The sequence below is a fragment of the Xiphophorus hellerii genome, chromosome 8 (genome assembly GCF_003331165.1).
Source record: "Xiphophorus hellerii strain 12219 chromosome 8, Xiphophorus_hellerii-4.1, whole genome shotgun sequence".
Taxonomy (NCBI): Eukaryota; Metazoa; Chordata; class Actinopteri; order Cyprinodontiformes; family Poeciliidae; genus Xiphophorus; species Xiphophorus hellerii.
The window spans coordinates 15,334,963-15,361,955 of record NC_045679.1 but is presented as its reverse complement, the minus strand read 5'-3'; the positions used below and the strand labels follow the sequence as shown (position 1 = coordinate 15,361,955).

The 26,993-nt window shown below is 37.2% G+C and overlaps 1 protein-coding gene and 1 long non-coding RNA gene across 2 annotated transcripts; both read right to left on the bottom strand.

The window, feature by feature from the left end:
• Positions 1–1,109: 1,109 nt before the first annotated feature.
• opn4xa (opsin 4xa) lies at positions 1,110–12,035 on the bottom strand. The gene is made up of 10 exons (XM_032568887.1): positions 11,821–12,035; positions 6,393–6,528; positions 5,577–5,710; positions 5,083–5,286; positions 4,822–4,993; positions 3,818–3,979; positions 3,538–3,645; positions 3,278–3,452; positions 2,235–2,375; positions 1,110–2,129 (listed from the first exon to the last, which is right to left on the bottom strand). Exons 2-10 carry the CDS (start codon positions 6,524–6,526, stop codon positions 2,058–2,060), a joined length of 1,302 nt encoding a protein of 433 aa, XP_032424778.1. The 5' UTR covers positions 6,527–6,528; positions 11,821–12,035; the 3' UTR covers positions 1,110–2,057.
• Positions 12,036–21,359: 9,324 nt separating this feature from the next.
• LOC116723861 (uncharacterized) lies at positions 21,360–22,013 on the bottom strand. Its single transcript, XR_004340058.1, has 2 exons — positions 21,788–22,013; positions 21,360–21,570 (listed from the first exon to the last, which is right to left on the bottom strand). It is a non-coding gene; the product is annotated as an uncharacterized LOC116723861 (long non-coding RNA).
• Positions 22,014–26,993: the final 4,980 nt, after the last annotated feature.

The window sequence follows — 26,993 nt, the reverse complement described above, 5'->3', positions numbered from 1 at the left end:
GAATGCTATAGAACACTGTAACAATTGTGAATAGGAGAATAGGAGAGGCAGCAGAAAAAAATCGCTCTCCCATTAGTCTGACATTCAGAAAATAGTGATAAAAAATTATTAGCCTGATTTAATGTCAGACAGAGAAATGTTTTTTGTATTTTTACACAGTGTGTGTAAATAATATTTGGTTTAAATCTGCTTGCTGCGCTGGTGAGTGTTTCTGTGTCAAAGTAGACGTGAGTGACAGTGTTGATATGCCCTCTAGTGGCCAAAATGATCTTCACAATTCCTGTAAATGTGATACATTCAGCTATTTATAGTCTTTTATAGCTTGGACTTTAAAGTTTCTGACCTCTTGCCAACAAACATACCTGTATGAAATCTTCACTCCATTTCTTATTTAACAAAAACTAGATTGTCTTGCCAGGATGTGATGAAACACATTTGTGAATATGTGCCTGGAGATTTACTGGGAATCCAGCAGCTAAATCCCCTGTGTAATTCTTTTGAATCACTCAGCTGCACAAGGTAATCATCTGAGGATCTGTTACATGCCTTCAGATTATTATACCTAAATGAGCAAGAACCCTATCTTGGTTTTAATGTAGAAAGACATATAATGTGCGCATGTGTGTGTATCTAGAAGAAGATACACACAGTGTCACTAATACATTAACTTCATTATAGCTGAAACCGTTATTCAGTTGATCAATATCACACCCACTGTCACTAGTGAAATATCAACATCAAGTGCTATACATATATATATATACATATATATATATATATATATATATACAGGGAAAGAGCCTTCCTGTTACTGACACCCTGTAATGCTGCAGAGAAATGAATTCACACTAAATGTTTAAAGTTACAAGTGTCAAAATGAGTAAAATTTATATGAAATAAATATAACTTGAACAACTTATTTTAAATGTTTGCTGTCCTTTCTTTCTCAAGTTGATCTAACTTTCTAGAAACATTTAATTATCCATGATTATCTTGTTTCACATGGATAAAAATCTGGTTTAAGATTATTTCTTTTTTTTTCTTTTTCAAAACTAGGACACGAGAGAACACATCATTCAAGAAAAGCAGACGTGTGTTGATCTTCAGGATATAGCTGCAAGAAATGATCTTTACTAGACCTGCAACAGTCAACATAAAAAAATAAAAATACTGAAACAACTAGACCTGTAACAAGACTGGGCTCCGAAATTCACAGAGAAAGCTTTTCTTGTATCAGATTGCACAACATCAGCAAAATACAGATGATTTTTTATGGCTTTTTTTGATAAGCATGGGAGCTTTCCTTAGACCAGATTTTAGCTATAAACTAAACTGGGAATGTAAGCTTGTCTAGAGAATAAATCTTTCCAAATGGGTAAAGTTATTGGTTCATTCACATAAATTAGATATTAATATGCTGAAGTATTTTGAACTTAGCTCTTTCAAATCAAAATAAAAAAAATTGCCTCATATTTCTTTTGTGTGTGTTGAGGCTGAACAACATGGAAAACGTAAAGAAAAAAAGTGAATATTTTTAATTTTGTAGTGCACATGATTCACAAAGAACAAGAGTTTGCTTTTTATGTAAGCAGACACATAACATGATTAAGTTTTTCACATATTGTAACGAAGGTAGACTTTGCGTCTTTGGTGACAAGAGTTTTACTTGCTGCTCTTCAGTTAAACGTCTGGAAACATGGATCAAATCTTTTTGGGATAAGCTGTGTCGCAACTTGTGCTTCAGAAATGTTGCAGTCTTTATTTGCTGAGCAGAACAGTCCAGAGGTTGTAAACAAATTCTCAGATTTTTCTTGTAGGCTTTGTGCACCATGCTCTTGTTATATAACTGAAGGCTTTTCATTGAGTTGGATCTGACCTCTCAGGGGGAAAAGACATACATGATTGTCCAAAGTTTCTAGCATCCGTGACTCATCCTTGTTTTTCTCTTTCTGGGGCTGCTGTGCCTCAGTGTCTTCACTTTGGAATGCTTTATTCACCGTCCCGCTTTCTCTGTGTTGTTCAGCTTTCAAGGTTCTCCTCCTCCAAGCTAAGAACATCTATTCTGTTGATAAACTGATGTGATATACTGACGAAAGATTTTTCTGTGACGTTTTCTCTGGAAAAGCAGCCTAAAACAAAATGCAACGCAAAGACAGAGAACATTACTTCTGAAGGCGTTTCTGTAACCATCAAAATTTAAAATTAGTAATTACGTTGATGAGCACCAACGTTACCTTTTCCTGACTTAGACATTCCTTCTCCATGAACTGTTTAGTTAAAGAATAACGTTCTTTGACCTTTGCAGCAGCAGGGGTATAATCTGTCTTAGCACAATGACTCTGATCCATAGAATCCAACTCCACGTCACTGCAAACCTGATTGAAATGAGGTGAATAAAAGTTAAAGAAAGCATTTACTAAAATCATTAAAACTACAGAAAGTTAATGTTCATAAAATCTTCAATTGACTTTATACAAACTAAACCTAAATGTTTAGTCATAACTGCTTAATGTGTGTTTTTCATGTTATTAAGCATGTCAATTATTAAATCTTAGAGTCTGTAAATTAGTACTTTTATCTAATTTGCGATTTACAGAACGACTGTGAATTCAAATATAAAAAGTCTGTAGCACACAAAATGGTTACACAGATCAAAGATACTTAAGGCAATTAGACCATTAAAACAATTAAAAAACAACAACAAAACAACTCAAAAACTATTAAAGAGCAATCATGCTGGTTAAAAGGTTCTTGTTGCTTTAAAAATAGTTTGAAATAATTGCAAGGAAATAAGATTTGGCATCTTGAGTTCAGACTGGTGATTATTCTACATAGGAGCCAAAATGCTGAATATTTCATTTTTTTCATCCAAACAAAAAAAGAGAAACATTTCAAACAAAAGAAAGATGTTTTTAGAGTGAAAAGAATAGCCAATATTAGATCTTGGTTGGAGAGAATTTAAGTAAGATGAAGCCAGGCTTAGCAGAGTTTAGTCAAATGAGTATATCTCTGTACACTAAGAGGCCAATCGAGCTTTTGTGTGCAATGGTGAGACGTCTGCAGCCTGTTAACCTCAAAGCACAGTGATAAACAGTATTCAGTGACTGAAGACATTTGGCCAAAGAATTCATATACAGAACATGTACATAATCAAGCAGAGATAGGAAATTACTGAAAGACATTTCTTTCTAGCTTTGAGAGAGAATCAGAATGCACTGTGGTAATAAAACCTAACCAATATAAATAGAATACAAAAGCCTGCAGGGCTCATACTCACTGTGTCTGTTGTAGACATGGAGGAAACTCTCTGAAACTGTGATTTGGAGACTGATGACTGATGGCTAAGCACAGAGTCCCTTATGGAGGACTTACTGTTTAACACTGATATGCAGTTCCTTTTAGGGGCATGGGCCAGGAAGTGTAAGCAGGGGACCTTCTCTGCCAGGGTGTCCCTGTTGGAATATTTCCTGATCATTCGCTGAAATAGTTTCCTTTGTATTTAAACCCTTACTTAACAGTTAACTAATGTGTTGATACCTGTATCTGGAGTGAGTGATTCCATAGATGAAAGGGTTGTAGATGGCAGATGCTTTTGCAATAACCGCAGGGACAGCTTTGGAGTATGGATTGAGCATGTGTGCATATCTAAAACACAGTGTGTTGACAAATGTAAGCAGAGATCATGCATGCATTTACTGCAGGATAATATGCAATCATTCATTGAGATTGAATAGAGTTCATAATGAAATAATGACCAAAAAGAGCTTAGTCTATTGAAATAAATATTTCCACCAAAAGGTAAGGGTTTTATATTTACCCAGCCCAGGCGATGAGAGTGACACACGCATAGGGTGACCAGGAAAGTACGAACACTATGATCACCACAAAGGCAATCTTTGCCAACTTCCACTCAGTCCTGATAGACTGCTGTTGGATCAGGGTGGACTTTCTCACCTGAGACCCCAACTGCTCAACATCTCTGAACATTTAAAAAAGGAAAGGTCCAGATTAATACACCACCAAATCCAAAAAAGTATGCAATAATATGAAAAAGTTAAACTAAAAAAATGTACACTAGAAAGGTAATACACAACATACCTCATACCTTTAATTGCAACCCTTATATAAAAGCCTTATATTAGAGCCACAATTTGAAAATTGCTGCTTTTTTCCCCACACACCAAGTTTTGCAGATTTTGTTTACCTTCCTTAACATCTTCACAGCACCCATGTGTGTCTCAACGCCAGCTGTTTTGAGCAGTAATATATTTTATCACTCAATCTAGAGCCACAGTTTAAAGGGATAGGAACCTTAAAAATGAAAATGTGATGCATGTTTGTATTCAGACCCTTTTATTCTGTTACCCCTAAATAAAACCCAGGTTGCCTTTAAGTGATGAGTAAATTGAATCCACCTCTATATGTTTTATAAAGTTCTGCAGAGATCCACAGGTCAGGTGGGACAATCTGGTGACAGGACAACTATTAGTTGTGTGCTCCAAAAAATCTGGTCTATTTGGAAGTATGGCAACAAGAAAAGTCATGGAAAAGATAAAATTACAAGAAGTCCTACTTAAAGTTTCCCGCAAGCCATCTGTGCTCTTCATCCAGTTTGACAAAGCTTGAGGTATTTTGCAAAGCTTTGTAGTGACCCCAGAAGACTTGCGAAATTAATATCTGAATTTACGAGTGTGAGATAAAACTGGAACAAAATACAAATTTATTATACGCCTGCCTCATAAATAATGGTTACAAATAGAACAAATTGCAATTTTAATAAAAATGTTTGGGTCAAATGGGTAGCAAAGGGTTTTTTTTTACCTGCTTGCTTGACGAATTGCTAGGAACATGCACAAGTAACAGTAGGATATGATGCCCAGAGGAACGAAGAATACGAAGCAGCACAACATCAAAGTGTAACTTTTATTGGCTGGAGTAGATGTCACATAGTCCCATGTGCAGGAGGTCATCAGGCCCTCGGGGATGTAGGAACCTTTGGAAAGAAGTTCAACAAAAAGAAAGCATAAAGCAGCACAAGTAATGGTGATTTGAAAATATTGCTGAAATGACTAATGTACTTACTCCACCCCAAAAGTGGTGCAAGGCTCCAAGCAAGTGAATAAAACCACACAAGGGCAATTATGAGGCAAGTACGTCTTGCTGAAGTCCACCCTATGGACTGCAAAGGCTTGGTGATTACTATGTACCGGTCTATAGAGATGGCGAGAAGGTTTATCATCGAGGCGATTCCAAATAAAGCCCCGCAGAAGGCATAAATTTTACAGCCTGTGTGGGATAAATATGGAAGGAAACTGTTTAATAACATGTTTCTTTTTACATGAGCAAAACAAACTTTCTGCTTTTAGGGAGCATGCTTAAAGTTGCTAATGTCTTAAAGTTGCCTCATCGTCACATTTTGCTTACTGCAAGAAAAATATGCTCAAAAAACATAGTATGTTAAAAAAATTTGTTTTGTATGAAATACTCTGTTCATAAACAGCAAAATAAATTATGCTGTTATATTTATTTTTTTCTAATGATGCACAAGTTATTGAAGACAATGATAAACAATATACCTGTTTCCCCAAAAATCCACCCCTTATTGAGGCAGTTAACAAAAAAGATGGGTGACTGTGTGATAGCCATCAGGAAGTCGCTGATGGCCAGGTTCATGATGAAGAAGTTGGGAGGTGTCCAGAGTTTCTTGTTGCTGAAAGACAACAAGTTTGAAATGTTGCCTATAAGATGTCATTATTTTACAAACCAATAAAATAGTATGAAATTGATTTATTATACAGTAAACTTTACCTATGTTCTGTTTTTCCTAAAACATTTGGATGGTGTAAAGCACAAAAAACCTAAATACACTTGTTATATCCACTTGTGTGCAATTTTAGCTACTTAATGTAAGTTTAAATGTCAGATGTCCTACTGTATTTCTGACCAGAAAACCTCATTTTAAAAGAAAAGTTTTAAAAGTTTTAATGCTTTTAATTCTATCTTCAACACAAAGAAAGCATAAAGCATGTGCCTTTTCAGCTTGGTTACATTATTTAAATTCTTTAGTATCGATAACTTTTATTTATTTAAATTTCTATATGTTTAAGTTTGAAAAATATGTTTGCAATTTTTTAAAATGACTGCTGCAAATGTTTTAGCTTGTACATTTTGGACACTACACAGATTAAGTATTTCAGATATTCCTCAATCCTAAAATTCAATAAAGGTATTTATTGCATGATCACTCCACCGTGATGAGGCACAGTTGAAATAAGTCCTTAAAAGTCCAAACGTAATATCACATTATTGTCCACAGTTACCAGACAAGTAGTTTACTGAAAGAATAACAAATAAATAAATAAATAAATCTTGATAATAGTCAGTTTGCTTACCAAGAAAAAGCATACATGACCAAGGCGTTCCCAGAAACTCCCACTGCTCCGATCACTAAGACGAAGAAGGCAACGATGTAGTGAACGTGGTCCGGGACGTCCACATGCCGATAGAATCCGTGTTCTAGATCCATACCTGTGATGCAACCAAATACATGTTGAATCATTTTGTGAGCATGTCTTAAGTTTTGTGCAGCTTCCTCACCCTCCTAACCTACTGAACTCTGTTGGATGACATAACAGTGTCGTTCATGAGTTGCATTCCTCATAGTCATATGAAATGTTCTCTTTGGTACTGATAACTTTTGGACATGTGCCTTTTCAGTTCACACGAACAGGGAATTTCCGTTTAGGAAAACAGGATATTCAAGCATTTTGTCTAAGTGCAAATATTTTAGACAGATACTCCGGTATGCCACAGCATTAAATGTCAGCACTGATGAGGAATTTTTACTTTGGCACTTTACTAGACTTGAGGGGAAAAAACTCATCACAGAGAGTCTATTATTTAAATCCACCATAAATTCATATGGTGGATCTTAAAAATGTTCACACATCTATGAAATTTCAACATTTCTGTGAAGTTAAAATGGAGATTCTAATGGCAGTAATGCTATACAGTTTAACTGAAAAACAGACCAATATATTGGAGGGAAAAAAATTAAAAATTATGAAGTAACCCAGCTGCATATGTGTGAACAACCTTAAACAAAAACATAAATCTGCGGCTGAAATATATTTGGATTCAATTTTAAAAATGTGTATTCTTGAAACAACCTGGAACAGCCTGAAAAAAGGTTCAGCTTACCTAGTTGGGATTTTCTGATATTCATTTACATCGAGCCATGGCCAAGGTTTTCAGAAAAGTTTTCAAAATGTTGTACAAATGTATCAGTAAGGAGAAGAGTCCAGTAAAAAAATAAGAAAGCTGATGAAGATGAAACCAAAAATCCATTCGTGGGACACATTTCCAAAACGGTTGACACTGAAAACAACAATAGATATTACCAAAGAAGCACCACACCCACAGTGAAAAATGGTGGTGGGAGTATCATACTCTGGGGTTATTTTTCATGAGACGCAACCAGGTTGTTTTTGTGGAATAAATTATGAGCGGTTCTAAATATCAGTCTGTTTTAACTGACAACCTTCCAGTTGCTGCTAGGAATCTGAAATGAAGCAAGGTTTTTACTTTTCAGCATCACAGTTAGCCCTAGAATGCATCTAAATCAAATGAATGACTTTGAAACAGAAAAATTGCCACACAGTTTGATAAAACTAAATCACTTCTAACATTTTCCCTGCAGCCACCAGCAAATAATAATCCTGTTTTATATGAAATCTGTCACCAGCGCATATTAATCCCATTCATCAATTTTCATTAAAAAAGTAAATTAAAATTTTCTAATTCGGTAAGCTCTGTTTAGATAATCTACCACCATGTTGCCACATTAATTTTTTTTGTTGATATGGAAAATACTGTAGCTGTTAAGCATCAACATAAGATGGCATTGATTATGTGAGAGTAAAAATAAAGTGTAAAATTCAAGCATCCGCATCACATAAACCTCAGATCTAAAACAGAATCAAACTCAGCTGTTAAAACTGGATTCTTATGAGCAAAGCACATTTTAAAATTAATGCAGGATTTGACATACTATGATAGATTATGGTCTGTGTGTGAGGAGGTGTGGTGGCAATTAAATACAGGTGTTATAGGTTATTTAATCAAGGGGATTATGACAGTCAAAATTTTAATATCAATTAATAACACTTGCAGACTGTCAAATGGGGCAAGTGAGTAATAATCGCCATAAAGGTTGTAGAGAGGTGCTTTTCTGGTCAGAAAAGAGATGCACCCTCATTATTACTGAGCTGATGGGTATTGAGAATTTGCAGGGGGATTTTAAAACTACTAGCTAATGTCTGTGACTTTTCTACATGATGATGAATCAATAAATAAATAAAAAATGTTTGTTTTTTTTTAATTAAGAGATAGGTTTAATGTGTTACTGATACCTTTATATTTCAAAAAGTAGTGGTCTGCAGTCCGGAAATAATGGTGTTGTAATCTAGTAAAGGTGAAAATACCTTGTAGATAGACCTTGAATTCTTGCACAGTGCACTTGGACCTGTTTGAGATTCACACAGTGGAGTCTTGCTGTGCTCATTGAGCTCTTCTCTGTCAGAGGTCGTCACACTCAACTCTTACTTCCTCACAAATCCAATACCTATCTGGTTAATGTCACATTGCAAAAGTGGAGCAGTTTTCCCCATCTTTTATGATTAATAAGCTACATTCAGATGCAAAATCTCACAAATAGGATAACACTGAATATGGCAACTGAATGTAATGTAAAATACCCAGTCTAAGACTTTTATGACAGTGTAAATTTGCTGCTTTCTCAAAATAACTCAATGCACAGCCATTAATGTCTAATCTGCAGGCAAGAATAGTGTGTTCCCCTCCTAAGTGAAAATTTGTGAATTATGTCCAATTAGCCATTCTCCCTTCACAGTGCTGTGTGACTTGTTAGTGTTACAAGGTCTCAGGTGTGCTAAATTTAGTGTTATTGCTCTCACACTCTCTCATACTGGTCACTGGGAGTTCAACATTGCACCTCATGGCAAAGAACTCTCTGAGGGTCTGAAAAGAAAATTGTTGCTTTACAAAAAGATGGCCAGGCTTTGAGGAGATTGCCATCACGCTGAACCTGAGCTACACCATCCAGTGGTTTAACAGAAGAGGTTCCAGTCAGAACAGGTTTTGTCGTGGTTGATCAAAGACGTTGAGCGCACGTGCTCAGCATCACATTGAGAGGTTGTCTTTTGAAAGTAGACGCAAGTACTGCTTGGTGTGTCTGCCTGTTAGTGCTCAGACCATCTCACATTGCATCAAATTGCCCTGGATGCCTGTTGAAAGCGTCTTCTGAAGAAGATACTCACGAAAGCATGCAAACAGCTTGTTGAAGATAATCAGACAAAAAGGCAGATTCTTGAAACCAAGTTCTGCAGTCTGACAAAACTAAGATAAACCTTTCTGGTGCAGATGATGTCAAGCATGAGTGGTGGCAATATGGTGAGAAAAACAAAGACCAGTGTGTCCTGCCTGCAGTCAAGCACAATAATGGGAGTGTCATGGTGATGCCAACCACGGGGAGCTAAAGTTAATTAAGCTCCCCGTGGAGAGCTTAATTAGGGAACTATGATTTCCAACTTTTACTGTGACATCTTGAAGCCAAACATCATTCTCTCCGTATTCCAACATGATAACTATCCCAAACACACCTCCAAGATGGCCACTGCCTTCCTAAAGCAACTGAGGGTACAACTGCTGGACTGACTAAGCATGTCTCCAGACTTGAACCCTAATCTGTGGGGCACTGTCAAACATACACCTTATCCATAGTTAGAGCTGTACTCACTTTGGTGTAGACATTAATGGCTATGTGTTTTGAGAGAAGAGCAAAATTACATGGTTATACAAGCTGTGACTACTTCACATTGTATCAAAGTATCATATCTTCAGTATCTTTGTGAAAACCAGCCGTTGTCCTAGGGTATTTGCTTCATACAGAGGGTCTGGGCTCTTTGCTAGTGAAAAGCGATTGCTTCCTTGAGGGGTGGACTCTGTTGAAGTTTTAGATTTGACCCAATCGCTAACGTTTGTCCGTGATGCTTGTAATGCGCCAGTTTGACTCTATGAAGGCTTACTAGAAATTGCCTGCATTGTAAACAACCATCCTGCACTGAGAAGAGAGAAGAGCTGAGCTGAACGAGGAGGCTGTTCGTGTAAATTTAATATTTCGAAGTGTGGACAGCATGGACTGAATGACTTTGTTCACTTTCTGCGCTGCCATTGCTGAAGCTACAGGCAGACTACAGTTCTAAAACAGCCCAGAAAATTGACATCATTGTTTACAACCTTTCCTTCTGTGTGCTGATTGGTCCAGTCAAATATTAAGTCAAGGGGAAAAAGCCCAGACTGTGAGATTTTTTTTCAAGTGGAGTTGCACAGGAAGGCCATAGCCAGGCTGTATCGTCAGTGATAAAAAAAAAAAAGTATGTCTCTCCCCCTATGGTGGCAAAGGTTGACATAAGGTTAAATAAATAATTACATAACGTTTTCAGTCACTTTTGCCCAAAGTAGCATTCTATTCCCATGTGTGTGTCTGTGCAACAGGAGAGGGAACCCCTTGTGTTGTTTACAAAGTAAGTACTGCCAGAAAATATGTCTGTACTCAGTGGCTGATATGCCAGAAGGCAGCATCTGATAAATACCTTACCAAGTTTTTGTTTCTGAATGATTACATCACAAGGAGTCTTTTTGCTGTTACTGTTTCTTGTTATTGTGAGGAGAGAAGAAGCTTCACCATTCTTCACAGACTTTCATTTTGAAATACGTGACCTGAAGAGACCTGAATTTTTCTGAATAAGAGATGATAACAGGGTGAATTTTGATGTTTCTTCATGGTGGTTGATGGCTATAGCCTGCACTAGAGAAACAGTTCATTTGCAAAAGCTAACTTTTACCAGTTATTCAGTTCTTTTAATCAATTTTCGTGCATAACTTTAAGCAGAAATTCTTCATATTCACATATTACTTCTTTACCAATCCAGATTATGGGTTATTCCTTTTAACCACAACCTGTTGGCTTCATATTCCATCATTCTGTGGACTGGCCTCACATTTTAATGGTTTAGGAAGTTATATAATATACTCTATCAGATTAACAATGCTCCAGCATCATCTTCCTGCACATTTGATTCTGCAGCATGTCATTTGACTTTACCTATTTTACTGTTTGAAAACATAACTCAGAATGCTGGTTCAAACCCAATTCCCTACCTTATAGTGCCAGAATAAACCAGTGTTGAGTTAGTCCATATTTATCTTGGTGTGGGTGGGTTAATTTTTAGTCTGCAGTCATTATTTTATTTTTTGCAGTTAGTCCTGTAAGTGAACATTTTAAACCCTTTCACCAATGAAGACTTAAACAAAGTATCCTCCAGTGCTCCTGTTAGAAATCAGAAAGTGGTTTTATTGTTTCACTTGAAAAACACTTCTAGGAATCAAGCCCACATGTGATGTTATCTACAATGTGCACACTTATTTCCCAGTCATATTTATTCAGTTATTTTTAGAGGCTCAGTCAGTTGTGTTTTGTTGTGATTTTAAAGAATGATTTGCAATGGAGAGCTTAAGTGTAGAAGAAAACAGTCACTGGTTCTGCCTTGCTACATTAAATACTTTGTGAGAAAGTTTGCTACAATTGCTTTTGAATGCAAGCAATCTGCAAGTCTTGTGACTCACAACAAAAGACAATATTTAAAACAAGATTTAAATTAAGGCCAAAATTAAGCTTAAATTAACATTTATACTTGTTTGACATTAATACCCAAGTAAAAAATTTAAATTTTACCATACCTTTTGCTGAAATTAGAGCTTATTTTCCTTCTTCTTTTCTGCTTTGAGACAGAAGACAAGAAACATAGAAGCTGTGCAGTAGATGAAAAATCCTGCAGGTTAATCAGTTAGTCTATCTGATTCTCTAATGTCTAAACTCCAAAAGCCAGCGCTTTACATGCTTCATGCGCTGCCATGAATGCTCCACAAAAGCAAGAATGTCCAGACTGAGCCTGAAAGCCACCAGCAGCACACTGGCCCATCCCCCTGAAAGCTCCCCATCACGCACATATCTCTCATGGCACAATAAATTGATCCAGCTCATGTGTTTTTTATGCGTGAATGAGGATTGCTTTTTTTTTGTTTGTTTGTTTCTGCCTGTGTGGAGAGGCTGGTATCAACAGCAAAATCTAACCCGTTTTGTTTGAGAAGCAGAACCTTTAATGGCATTTGAATTAAAATGCCACTTAGAGCCCTAGATTATGTTTTGTGCACACTGATTATTTTTCACCAAACACAAAATATGAATGGGATGTCTATGTTCATGCATCAGATAAGACATGTGGACAGGAGGTGTGAAAGTGCCATAACCCAGTTGTAACAACCTCCCATAGAGTGAGCTGAGGCGCATAGAAAGAAGTCTCGTGGTTTACGAGGGAAAAAAATCTAGCCAAGTATGAAAGTATCATACTTGTTCACTGCTTAGCCATGTGTGAGAAGATTTCTGAGAAAAGTGTTCAGATGAAAGCCTCCCAATGCATCATCTCATGCACAACTGAACAGGCAGCTTTAGCACCTCCTTGTGCCCTTAATATTTCCATTTTCCAGGAAGATTTTGTGTAGATACCTTCCAGCATGAGGAGGATAATCCTTTACACTCATGGGTCACTGCACTTCCAAGGGAAGCAGGTCCATCAATATGCACTAGTTTCCAACCAGTAGACTTGACAAATATAAATCCTCCGAGAAAAAGGAGACTACTTATTCCTTCATTTTCTGGGAACATTTTTGTCCCATTATTGATTATTTTCTTGCATGGTTGTAATTATTTTCCAGACAAATAACTGGTTGAGCAAAAGGTTATAGTTGTGATAACCAGCTGACTCACTACGAGCATCGTTTCTACAACGTTTTACTGTTTTCTGCATCTGGCTCAGACAAAGACAGCTTTCTTCATTTTTTGTGTCGTGTTGCAATCTGAAGTGACATAAAATGATTCACGCTGTGTTTAGTAGGGCAGGTTGAACACTCATTCTATTGCAATTCCAATGAAGTAGCTCAGTATAACAACAACAACAACAAAACTCATTGAAGTTTTTATAATTTTTCAGTCTCTTTTAGAAAACTGGAAATACAGATGGAAATCCTCCTCAAATTGGTAAATTTAACACAGCTGAAATGAAACAATTTCTATCATTCATGCACACATAAATTAGATCAGATACCTGGTACTTTTTATCATTGAGATTGTCGTACCAATACTTTTTTTAAAAAAATCACAAATAGGCACAATTTCCATGCCAATGAGAAAATGGGACTGATTTTAGAACATCTCTGTGGGTATTCCAGCTTCTTCCCACTGTATGTACTATTGTGTCTCTGTCTTCTGTGATTTCGAAAACCTTCAACTAAGAGCAGTTATCTTTTTTAAGCAATTATCAAGAGTTTGGTGTCATTCTGGCTGGGTATTTGAAAACTATTCTTGGCAAAATTGACAGGGTTTCTTACTTGGGAAATTATTTTTAACATAGTTTATATAATTTTAATACAACTTATGTTGGGGGTTATTCCACTCCTTCACTACATTCGAAATCAGTTTGGATGCTTGTTTGCTCTGCTGGAAAACACAACTGCCCCGGTTTTAACTTTTGATTTGAGGAAAAGTGTAAATTAATTTTTCTACTTTGGCATTCCTTTAAATGTCTACAATGCACCAGAAACACCAGCATGGAAACATAATCCCATCAAGATGTCACTACCTCAGTACCGTTTGGCTTGAAAGCATCACAATAACACATCCAAACTGTGGTGGTTTTTGATATGAGCCATATGGGGAGTTGCCCAGGGCGATATTAAAATGAAAAGTCTCAAACATGAGATAAAATCAATATAACTTCTCTGAGGGTACTCAAGCTTCTCACACTAAATGAGAGTAAAACAATGAATGTATTTTGTCCCTTTAAGTCGTTTGTAGCTTCCGACCTTTGTATAAAGTAAAAGAGAAATTCTTCATGTCCTCTAGTATTTTTATTTACACTAAATGATTGGAGGAAGGTCCTGTTAGTTTATTTTTTCTCGGGCAATCCACGACAATCAGCTGTCCAATTACTGTGTAAGTGGTCAGTCACCTCTGTCACTTCTCACTAAAGTGTTGAGAAGGACAAATGCTTCTGCCAAGAAACAGGTTTTGAAATAGCTTCTGCTCTAAAATGAGGTTTAAGTGACAAACAACATGAAAGAGCTCAGTTTTCTTCAATCCAGTGAAGGTATTATTCCTTAAACACAACCAGGCACTAAAATTGTCTAAAGGTGTTTCACTTCTTTTAACCCTCCTGTTATGTTCGTTTTCGTTATGTTCGTGGGTCAATTTGACCCAGGGAGTGTTTAATCATGCAATAGTGTCAGAAACCAAAAAATTCCTCCAAAACATTTTTGTATCTGATTATTAACTCCAATACTAACCATTTCAATCAATATTTGTGCAATGATGTTTTATTATTTCTCAGAAATTAAGGATCAATGACGACAACCTGCTCATTTACTCATTTGGACATAAAAAATGGAATTTAGATTTTTAATGTCCACTGAAAAAAACCTAGACACAAAAAAACAATAATTTCCTTGAAGTTGACCTTTGGTAAATTATTTTATATTATACTTTTTTTTTTTTACCAAAGGGTGATCTTTATAATTGAACTTGAGACACACATACTGTTCTGGGTCAAATTGACCCGCTGATTAAAAGCAAGATAAATGAGTCATGCAGAGAGTATTTATGTTTTCATCCACTTCTGCTGAGTGTCACTCAGAGTGGGTGGAGTTTGTCCACAGGAACAGAAAAGATTCCCGTCAAAGGTTGTGTGAACACCTGCTTTCTCGCAGTTTCCTAGTGAAGTAAAGAGAATAGTGAGAAAGTGGGCTTGTGTGTGTGTGGTTGCGTGTGTGGGTGTGTGAGTGTGTGTGTGGTGAAATATGGTTCATAACTGCAAGGAAACATATAGAATTGGACATTTTAAAATCTTTTTTTGCACTTTAACCTGACTGCCGGGTCAAATTGACCCGAACAGTATCGATGTAAAAAGTAGACCTAGGGTTTGGTACAAATGTGTAACATGAATAAATTTTCAACTTATGTCTAGAGTGCACCTATTAAGACAAATAGAAAACGTTTCATGCAAAAAAAATGCTTCTATTTTTTTTTTTTAATTTGTAAATTTTAAAACGGGTCAATTTGACCCGGAACATAACAGGAGGGTTAAGCTGGATCACCCTATTTTAATAGTTTTTTTGTATTCTAAAGATATAGCTCTAAAATTAGAAGTGAGAACAATTTTTCTTCAGCAATCTAGCAAATGTTTCCAGGCTGATATGTGGCACATACAGACGTTATCAGTCAGAAGTGAGACTTTTCCACTCTCTTAGTTTCTACATCACTCGTACTAAAGGCTGCTTTCCTGAAGGACTAAAAGACTTTTTGTTTTATATTTAGGTCAGGACAAAGAAGGCCTAAGGATGTCTATCCTCTCAAGCAAATTTTTTTTTTTTTGATGATTTGTTGTACTTATAAGGTCCTGTGGCCTTTAAGAATTACTTTTGTGTCTGGAAGGAGTGGCTTCAGCGTTGGTTTGGCCTAAGGCACAGGTGTCAAACTCCAGTCCTCGAGGGCCGCTGTCCTGCAGTTTTTAGATGTGCCACAAGTACAAAACACTGGAATGAAATTGCTTAATTACCTCCTCCTTGTGTAGATCAGTTCTCCAGAGCCTTAATGACCTAATTATTCTATTCAGGTGTGGTGCAGCAGAGGCACATCTAAAAGTTGCAGGACACCGGCCCTTGAGGACTGGAGTTCGACACCCCTGGAAGGCTATTTGGCCCTGTTAAGATCACCAGGTTTAACTGACTGAGCTTAAAAACCGTCATTGATAATTAGTTAACATTTGTTGAGATAGATTTGTGAATAAAGTGAGATCAAACAAAAGAAAACTTTAAACTTGTAGCATCAGACTGTGACCTTGTTTGCATGAAAATCAAACCATGAAAATTACTCACTTTTACAAAGTAAACTTAAAATAAAACTGCAAATATTTGTTTTAAAATTGTAAATATATCTACACTGACACTGTCAAAGCAACTGTGTTAAAATTCAAGCACTTGACAATTTGGTGCCTTCAGATTAGATCACTTATGCCTCAGTTTGTCTCTGCTATTGGTGTATATTTCCACTTTTTGTTAGGTGATGTTTTACCAGAAAAGCAATTAATATAAATATTGTCATTTTGGAAGCACTTTATGTTACTAACAATCCCTGATTGCAGATGGGAAACAAATCTATTGGCACAAGGTCTTATAAAATCAATTCATCTTTTCTTTTGAGTGCATTAATAGGCATTAGGAATTCGTACAGTTATTAATATACCTAACAATTCCTTTATAATATATTTAACTGATTTTTTTTCTAACTATGCCTTATAAATTTATTCTGAAAAACAAAAGACTAAATTTACCAAGCACCTACTATATGTAGGTAGCTCAAAATTTAATATTCTAGTGGAGATAAAAATCAACAATTATCAATCTTATTCCAAATTTGTCTTAGACATAAATGAGTAAAAACCTCCATGAATTTCCTATTAGTGTGTCCTGAAAATGTCTAACCTCTTTCTAATGATTTACAGAAAAAAAAAATATCATAAATAAAAACTTACTTTCACAGAATGTTAATTTCAGTGTCCCTTAAATATATCATCAGTTCACCATCAGCGAGGCAGATGAAGCCAGGTTTAAAGGTCAACCCTGAATCTGGAGCCACTGTTTGGTGAAAATTATTATCTAATGGCAGAGTGGATCAACCACCCATTATTTCTGAGAGCTTCGTCAGACTTGTTTGAATAGATTACTACAGATTTAGCCGGAGCTAATAGCACAGCAACTAGATGGGAAAGGAGATTATTAATAGACCAACCTTAGTGACACAGTGAACTCTATCAGAGACCATGAAATAGCTTCACAGGAATAATCATGATTTATAGCTCCTGCTTCTATCATTCAGGGGCATAGTCATACTCAGATTTTGGAAAACTTATGGGCAGAGTTGTTTAATTTAACCTGCAATGTGTAGATAAGAAAGGGGACAAATACAGACCAAACTTAGCAAAATGAGAAAAATGCTGTCAGAGAAAAATGTTGAACAGATGTTCAGAGATAAGGAAGGAGAAAACTGGCAGCTCAAGTAACAGATGCTACATCTGGTCATTAATACAAATTGCTATGTCATCAGTGTGTTACCAAGCAAAATGTTCATAAAATAACATTAATTCAAAATTAAATAATGCAAAAAATGTAAAAAAAATTTTTTAAATAAAATAACCTGTAGTAAAATAAGCAGTAAATGCTATTGCCAATTTTCAGGGGCTGAAAAACTTTAACTTTCATGCTAAACAATTTGTCTTGATAAAACTGCTGAAAAGCCAGAAGAAACGGAGAAATTATTGGGTTATAGTGTTCTACACTAATGAGAAGTGGACTGACTTTAAACCTATACTCTGACTGGAATGGAGATTGATGTACTGTTAAGGACATTGTCTTAAAAATATTAATTTACAAATGTTTGGAGGGTATCCTGTGTTGATACCAGTCCAGCTTGAACAAGCAGTCTTATAAGCTTTTTCTCTACACTTATTTTTGTAGGATGTAGTGCAAAAAAATATAAATATGCCTCAAATAAATAAATAGAGTTTGCATTATGTCAGCAAATATTGATAATCATTTTACAATATTGGGCTGATTTTTTTCTTTTTTGTTGAAAGCAAAATCAACCGTAGCATTTATGCTCCATTATATTAAATATTTACTGAAATCTAAGTCTAAAACATAGACCTAGGATGCACTTGATCAGCTCTACAAAATCTTTACATTTTGTTTTGTGTAAGGTAAAACAAGCTTACCTTTGCTACTAGCATGTAACCACCAGAGGGAGACATTTTATTTTATTTCTGTTTTCTTTGTCTGGTGTAGTTCTTTGGTGCCTATTGTAAATAGTTTACCTTTTTTTTTTAGCTTTTTAAAAATGCACACAAAATGTTGATGATTAGATAAATTTGGAATGTAATTACTACTAAAGTAAATTATTTCAAACAAATGAATAAATGGGGAAAACAACAAAAATTTAAATGCTTGGCATGAATTGTAGAAAGAAAATGTTAAACAGCCAGTTTTTTAGGGTTATATGCTACTGCTACAGCTACAACATAAAAAAATATCTAAATAAAATAAATAAAAGTAAAATGAATAAGATAAAGAAAAACATTAATATGAATGTTAGCATTAAAGATATGATTCAAGAATTTATTTCTGTTATATATTTTGGATTTTACAATATACATGCAGTAAATGCTAGCACTCTTACTGAGCAATTCCAAATTTGGCCATCCTTTGATTTTATTGGCATAACAATAGTTTGTATGTCATCCGTCATGCATTCAGCTGCAGCCTCTGGCTAATTCAGAGTATGTATATTCTGCAGACTGGGAGGTAGCAGGATTTGGAGGAGCATATTCATGTATGATCACCGCTTCCAGATCAAGGATGAAAAGATATTCATAGCAATGCAATGAGGGGGTAATGCTCTCGTGTTGCATATACAGATCTATTTTAGATATTTGACTAGTAGATTTAGCATGTAGATCTTATTGGTTGAAGCTGATATGCATGCCAATAATGTTAGCCACCCTACTGAACTCAACTTTCAACATTCAGCTGAAACTGAGGAGCCCAAAGGCTCAGCCGCAGGTTTCACTGGAGTTACACGAAGAGACCAATTCCGCTTCTGAAGCGCCACAACCATTGGCTCCTATTTCTGAATTCTTTCTGCATCATAAACAATCAGAGTTCAGAGCACCCACGGACACATGGTGACAGTCACAGCACGCTTTTGACACGATCAAGAGGATGTCAGGATGAACAGAGGCTGTTTTTGGATTTTCACTCCCGCCTAGTGGATCCTGAGGCAAAGAGCTGTGTATACAGCATGGCAGTGAAGGAGGTCTTGTAGGTGGTCTGAGGTGGGCCTCTCCAGCTGTAAATAGTGAAACAGTGCTCTGACACGTGTGTGACCGCACCAGTGTCTGCAACCTCTCACCCCTGAAAGCTTAGCTTTACCACCTGCAGGTAGACTGTTCTTGATCCCGCAGCACCTCCAGGAGGATTGCATAAACCTCTTCTCTTCATGCTTCCTGTAAAAAACCTCGAGGTCCCAGAACACTCAGATATATAAACACAGCATGTATGTGTGTGTATCTACATGTTGTGTCTGTTACAGTTGTATTTACATGGAGGTCTTGGTGGCTGTGTTATTCATTTCAGAGCTCCCAGAGTTTTGTGTTTGTAAGACATGGTTTAATATCTGTGTTTATTACACAGTTTGTTTATGTCACAGATAGCTCAGTCAAAACACCATGAGACTCAAAGATGAAGCACATGCCTCACTTTGAAGATTACATCCATCATGCTTATGATTAGTTTTATTTATTTTGCATCCTGTATCAGTGGGGCAAAAAGTGGGTATGCAGGGTATGCAACGCATAGGGGCGCTGCACTAGAGGGGGCGCCAAAACCCCGTCTCGAAAAATGTTTTTTTCTTGTTGGCATTTTCTATAATTAACAGAATGAAATGATCAATAACAGGGGAACAGCACTGATTAGGCGCCCCTCTGCTCCTTCACCTCCCCTCCTGTCGCTCTCCCTTCCCATGCAGGTGGCTGTGCACGCGCCCCCAAGAGTACGCAGGCGCGTTTTTTTGTTTGATTTTTTTTTTAATTTTAGACTACCACTCGTAGTGCACTTGACAAAATGGAGCGGCAGAAAAAAAAGCTGTCCGGGGCGCAAAACAGAAAAAGGAAAAGGGAGAAGGATAAAGATGTTGGCGGGATGAAAAAAAGCCTTTCAATGTGGTTGAAAGATAGTAGGTAAGTACCGTCAGTGTATTAGCAGGACAGGAGGGTTGTAAATAATCAAGTTAGCTAAAGCTAGCAGCTAGCCTAATACGGAATCGTCCCATATTTGCTGTTAAAAGTTGCCTCCCCTATTAAACCATTAAGGGACGCGATTTGTTTTGTATTTCTATGAATATCTGATACATAAACCTGTCACAGACACATAACCGCGCACTAAGTAAGAATGACCGAAATAAAACTCAGGAAATATTAACACAGGAAAGCTAAAGCTGCTGTGGCGGCAGTGCCCAGCTATGGTCCAACACTTAGCCCTCCTGGGTGCATTTTTTTCACTCATATGTATTATGGATTCTTTAATTAAAGATGAGTTGTTCAAGTTCATGTGTGTATCAGACAAATTAGTCATCAGAGTCACTAAAGCCCTTAAACTCAAAAAGGTTGGTGACCTATTTTACCAACCTTTTTGGCAGGGGGACACTTGATTTTAAATGTCTTATTCAATACCACTACAGTGGTGTTGTGATGTATCTGATAAGTCAGATCAGATGTAATGTCCAATCAGTAACTGTTATCCAACAAGGAGATGATTTAAATTAAAGTTTAATTTCTATTGTAGTTTGACTGCTGTATTTTTTAAGCCTATTTAACACAAAATTTATGTCATTCAGCTGTGGTGGTGGAGAGAAAGAAGAGAAGATGATGAAAGAGGAAGAATCAGGACAGACAGGGGAAGGCAACAGGTTGGTCTAATGCAGGTGGAAGTGAGGGAGCAACTAGTCCATCTCAAGCACAAATTTTTAAACATCATTTTTAAAAACGGTAAGATCTGTAATTTTTACAACTAATAATGCTTTTTTGACCACATGACTTAGTGGAGAACACCACAGACAAGGGATGAAGGAGACAGACATGAGGTCAGTGATAGAGGAGACAAGTGATGAGATCAGGTAGGCATTAGGAAAGCAACAAAAACCTATATACCATGATGGTTTGAGTTTCTGATGACCATCTTTGATTGTGTTCTTTTTTTGGGAAAATTAGTGCAGGCAGTCATGGTGAGTCAACCACGAGAAAGGAGAATGAGAAACAGAAAGGTGCAGATGAGGGAGAGGAAGAGCAGAGAGGACTAGATGATGAAGAGAGAGAGAAGCACAGAGCTGCGGAGGAGAGAGCCGAGACAAGGCTTTATTCAGAAGAACCATCTGAATGGCCTTTACCACACAAAATGGGGGACACATTTAGGCAGTACATGGTTGTAAATGGCCCACAGAAAGTTTCTGATGGTCCATATCCAAGATCAGAGAAGAATAAGAGGTGTTTTTCCAAAGCATACTGTTTTCGTTTACTGTCTAATGGAGAGAAAGTTGAACGAGATTGGTTACTGTATTCTAAAAATACTAACAGAGTCTATTGTTTTGCATGTAAGCTTTTTGGTGAAGCTAAAGTTCTTGACACATGCCTTGTGGAGGGGTATAATAACTGGCGATGTCTTTCAAAAACACTGAAGCACCATGAAACCAGTAGTTCTCACATAAATGCTTATCTGACGTGGAAAGAAATGGCATCTCGCTTACGCCTAGGTAAGACTATTGATAGTGAACTGCAGAAAACCATGGCAGCTGAAAAAGCACACTGGAGAAGTGTGTTGACTAGAGTTATCGACTGCATACTTTTCCTTGCAGAGAGAAACTTGCCACTAAGGGGGAAAAATTCTCAGTTAGGAAATCCTAAAAATGGAAATTTTCTGGGAATCCTTGAGCTCATAGCACGATATGATGTAACACTGGCAGAGCATCTTAGAAAGGCTGCCTCCAAACAAACCACTGGATATCTGACATGGTGCACTCAGAATGAATTTTTAGATTCAATATCAGAGTGTGTTTTGAGTAAAATATCTGCCAAGATCAAGTCCTCTAAGTACTTTGCAGTGGAACTGGACTGCACACCTGATATTTCAAAGCAAGAGCAGGCCTCAGTCATCATTCGATATATGGGGGGGCGCCGAAGATATGTTCGCATCCACCTCAAAAATATGGAGTTGCGCCCCTGTCCTGTATGATCAAATGCGTCATGTTTTACTTCTGCTGTTTGATCTGTTCTTAATTCTGCAGATGGAAACTCAACAGTGCCAGTAAAGCTTTGCCTTACATCAGTGCAAAGAGAAATGAACATGTTGAAACTGGAATTAGCTATTGTTTGTTTTGGGGTTAAAACTAATCTCAAGGAGTTTGTGGGTATTTGAATGAGCCATGTGGTGATGTACAGTGTAGATACATTTGTTGGAATATCTTTAAAAAGTTGTAATCCTACAAGAAATTAAGACAAATCTACATTTTTTATGTATTTAATTAGCGAGGACAATAACCGTAACTGAAAATAGCTAACAGAGGCAGAAAAACAGGTATGCTTAGAATTTCTTTCAAAATAAACACAAGTTTAGCACCTAATCTCTAGTGTAAAGTGCAGTGGCAGATGAGTTATGCAATGGATTTTTTTCTCCACCAATGGCCATAGAAACCGTGGCCAACTTTCTGACATACCAGACATTATAATAACAATCTGGTGGATTACCAGAAAGCTGAACATTGATAATGATTAAAAACATGTGGCATAATCAACAGAGAATCAATTCTCCAGACATTAAATCAAGGGGGAGTGGGGGGGGGGGGGGGCAATAAAAATGGCAATGATGATTTTGATCAAAACAATTTTTCTCTTTTAATTGGACTTTTTTTCCACACTCATTAGTTCAACTCAAATTAAATCTTGAATTTCTCGGAAACCTTCTTGCAAAGGCTTGCTTCACCTCTGAAAGCAGCCTAGATGAACTTTGCACTTCTTGAGATGAGTTATGCCCTATTATGCCTAATTTTGCAAAATACCATACTAAATACCTGCTATCATGTTGACGTTTCTCTTGTGTTGTATTACAGTTAATAATCTCTACTTTTTATGTAATCATGCATGCATTCAGACAGTGAGGGGTTACTCATTTTTACCAGGGGTGCCAATAAATTTGTCACTGTCTGCACATTAGATGATAATAAAAATATAACCCAGCTGCGATGTTCACTGAATGATTCTCAGGTGTGTCTTTTCAAGAGCTCTGCCATATGAGGTTACTGTTATTAAGCCTCTACATCTTTAGAAGCTTTTTAACTCCTACATGTCATCCTAGTACAGCCATAATTCATAACTGAGAATACAACAAAGCAATCAAATACTACTCTTTGATCAGATTTATCCCTCAGTTTAGTAGTGTTAAAAAAAAAATACAGGAGTAACAATAGACTAAAATGTGTCTCACTCCCACTGCCTAGCCGGCTGTCTTTTGTCATTATCTTTTCTCCTTTATTCTGTTGTCCAGAACAATACGGTGCAGGCGGACAGGGTGGAGGCGCCTGACAGGGCAGGGTAACATGATGACACACCAAAGGCTTAGGTGAGCAAAATACCCCTCCACTGTAGGACATGTGTCACAGTCCAGCCATGTCTTGAACCTTTTTTGTGGTCTCTGGTCTCTTCTTTTGGCCCCCTTCCTCCCCGCGGCAATAACGATAAAGCTCCCATCTGCTGTGGTGGGACTCGGGCCTTTCTTTCTTCTAGCCGATCCCTCACAGTGGCTCCCCCCTTTGTCAGATGGGCTGGTCATGTTTCAGTTTTGACACCTCTCTGTCTTGCACATGCAACAGGTACCAAAGTTCTTCTGTTCTCTGGAGAAACATATTGGAAATGCGATCGTTATCTCTTTCCAAAGCTTTGCCCCTTTGCACCCCTGTGCTCTTCAAAACAGTATTTTTCAAAGCGGAAAAACAACTCTGAAAGAATGTGACTTAAATGTCAGTAGGAGCTGAATAACTTACTGACTCTGTGGCCCAGTGAGAAATTAACACACAAAAGTCACAATCTTGAACTTTAACTGCAATTTTTTGCATTCAATCACTTTTTCTTCAAGAAAAAGCTCGGAACAACCTGACTCTTGTAAAAAATAGGCATTTGCTGATAACTAGCCACAATATTATAGCTTTATTCAAGTTAATGAAATAGATTTCATGGATATGCATAGAAAGTCAAAGTGGTTTATGTTGATATAGTGATTATGACCCACTTAACTCATTCACCAGTGATGTTCAGGATGCTGAACATCACTGGTGAATGTTCAGCATTCACACCAGTGATGTGAATCCAATTTTCTTAAAATCTGCAGATATTGTATTGAGGGATTGTGTTGGCTGTTGCAGTTCCTGGTCTCTTACCTCTGCATTTAAAGGAATTATTCATAGCAACCAGATACGTCTGTTCAATTTCTGCAGGGCATCTCTAATTTATGGTAAAATATTGGCAGCTGTGGTTGCCAGTAGGAGCTGGATAACTGACTCTGTGAATTTTAGATAAAATCTTCAGTGACCGGTAGCAACAGGTGATGTTGAGGAGCATCTTCTCCTGCACATGAACCATCAGTACAAGCACCCCTCCCAATGGTGTGTCCTTTCTCCACTCCACTTCTCTCCCTACACAAACTAAAGCTCAGCAGACTCGTCTGTGAAACCTCAGACGTTTTGCAGACAACACCGCTGTTATTTGTCTGCTCAAAGACAGAAATGAGTCTGCATACAGAGATGAAGTGGATCTGTTGGTCTGCTGCTGCGGTCAGACACTGAGGGGTTACCCTGTTAGAGACTGTGGAAATGAAGGTGGATGACTGAAGAACACCCTCCACATTCATTTCCTCACTGTGTCTACTGTGATCACATTAGGTTCCCAGGAAGCAACTTTTCTTGGCAGAGTCTGTACTTCCTGTGGCAATTTGATTCAGTCTGCCCTGTATTTGCCCAAAACATGACAGGACCAGACTGCAACAAACAATTAGGTCTGCAGAGCGAACCGTCGGAAGTGACCTTCCCTTCCATCCAGAATTTGTACAACTCTAGGGTCAGAGCAGCTAAAATCTCTACAGAACCCACACATCCTGGACACAAACTATTAAGACTTCTGTGTTCAGGATGGTGCTACAGAGTTAATTGCAAAAACCACAGACACAGTTTCTTCTCCCAGGCTGTCTCTCTAATGAGCACACAAAACGTCCAGATCAATGCCATCTATATCGCACTATTTCAGCCTTGTCTTCCTCTTTTGTAAAACCACTGTTCATATTTACATATTTACAAGACAGACAAAAACTTTTTTAGTTTTTATTTTTACTTTAATACATGTTTACATTTTAACCATCTTTAATGAGATCAAAGTGAAACCAAAGACAAATGTCTTGTTTGTGTTCGCAGGCTTGGCAAATAAAGCTGATTCCGATTCTGAAATTCAAACAATCAAACATTATTTTTGAACATGCTCCTTGCAAATAAGAATTCAGCAACACAAGCAACATACATAGTATGACATCTGGTTTTCTTTTTGCCTACCACACCTTCTAGTAAATTATTTGCCATGTAGATATACATAAGATTCCAACAAAAACGGGGAATGATCTGGTCAGTGAGATATTTTGAACCCAACATAAAGTCTTTGTTTAGCTGTGCAGCTCTATGTCTCTGTCCCACTCATTCATGTGGTTTGTCCATAGTGTTTTCAGCTGCTTCTGTGTGTCAGCAGTGTCGCACATGCCAAAAGTAAGTAACATGAACCTACTGAGCATCCTAACCTGCGCTGAGATTGCCCGTCACAGGTCAAAAAGACAGCTGTAAGGTTCTCGGACTCTCCCTTAAACTGATAAAGGTTCTCCTAATCTCTGTAATGTGTGATATGAGAACAGATTATCTTTTTAGAGTCATTATAAAGTTAACAGTGTCGCGTTGCCACACACACTTCAAAGAACGCAGATCTTGGATCAAAGTGCTGGTGATTAAGCATTATTTTAGCCTGAACTGATCACAAACGTGTTTAAATTTAGAGTTTCAGGTGGTTTCACTGACTTGACTTTTGTTAATGTTGGCTTTATATCCTGTACAAGGTTGGACAATACGTGGGCCAGTCATTCAAGCATGACATGGCTGAACTTTGAACTATTATCTCAAGCACATGTCTGCAGCTCCTCCTGCTATCAGGTAAACTCAAAGCAAGCAGTGGGAAGAGCTTTAAATTTTCTTTGAATCCAACATGACTCACCGCCCTTGTGTGGGGAGACTTGGCTTTGGATCAAAAACAATCACCAGCTAAACCTCACCTACGCATTTGGTATTATTTACTTTTTATCTACTGTCCATCTTTATTCCATGTAAAACTGACCTCTGTTGATTTCTTGTTCTGTTTATCTGAAAGAGAAATCACAAATTTGCTATTTCTGGTGAGATCCAACATCACTTTGGATGATATTCAACATTGCATCATGGAAGCAGTAGCTTTCACTAATCAGTTTAACTTTGAGGTAAATCACACTAGGTCCACTTTCTATGACTTTTGTTATCAAATGAATAGATTAGATTAGCTGGGATTTTTTATCTAATTGTCTCTTTGCAGATGTGTTTTCTTAGCTATTATAAGCTACCTGTGAACTGTTATTAGTGAGACAAAGTTCAAGGCTCGTGGTTTATTTGACCCATCTATGTTTTCATTTGAAGAGTAACCTAAGAGTTTTTGTTCAGTCTGCATCTTGGATTGAACAAAGAGTGACGAAACTTAACATAGGTTAAATAAAAATACAGTTTTAAATATAAAAATACAAATTCAACTCCTGTTCTTAATTTACATTTTCTCAGGCCTGAAACTGTTTAACTCTCATCAGTCTGTTGGGGATTAAGTCGACCTGTCAGCTCCAGGAGTTTACACATTTTAACATAGGTGGTCCCACTTAAAATGTGAACTTTTAACCTTTGCCATGTAAAAGCCTTGTTACACTCAGACATTCATTTGTCTCACGTTTTTTTACCTGCAGTTTTACACTGTCGACTCTAGAACTCCAGAAAAAAGGAGTTGGCTTTTATCAAAGTTATTCAAGCCAAGAATACCATCTCAATGCAAAACATGTTGCATCAACAAACCACGATCCACATTTTTAAGAAAATCTTTTTC

Bases quoted from the DNA above. Each gene is read 5' to 3' on its own strand.
- opn4xa (XM_032568887.1), bottom strand. From the start codon at position 6,526: ATGGATCTAGAACACGGATTCTATCGGCATGTGGACGTCCCGGACCAC. The intron at 4,994-5,082 runs GTAAGTACATTA...TTCTTTCCAAAG, and splicing joins TGCACCACTTTTGGGGTGGA to GTTCCTACATCCCCGAGGGC. The intron at 3,646-3,817 runs GTAAATATAAAA...ACTGTGTTTTAG, and splicing joins ACTCTCATCGCCTGGGCTGG to ATATGCACACATGCTCAATC.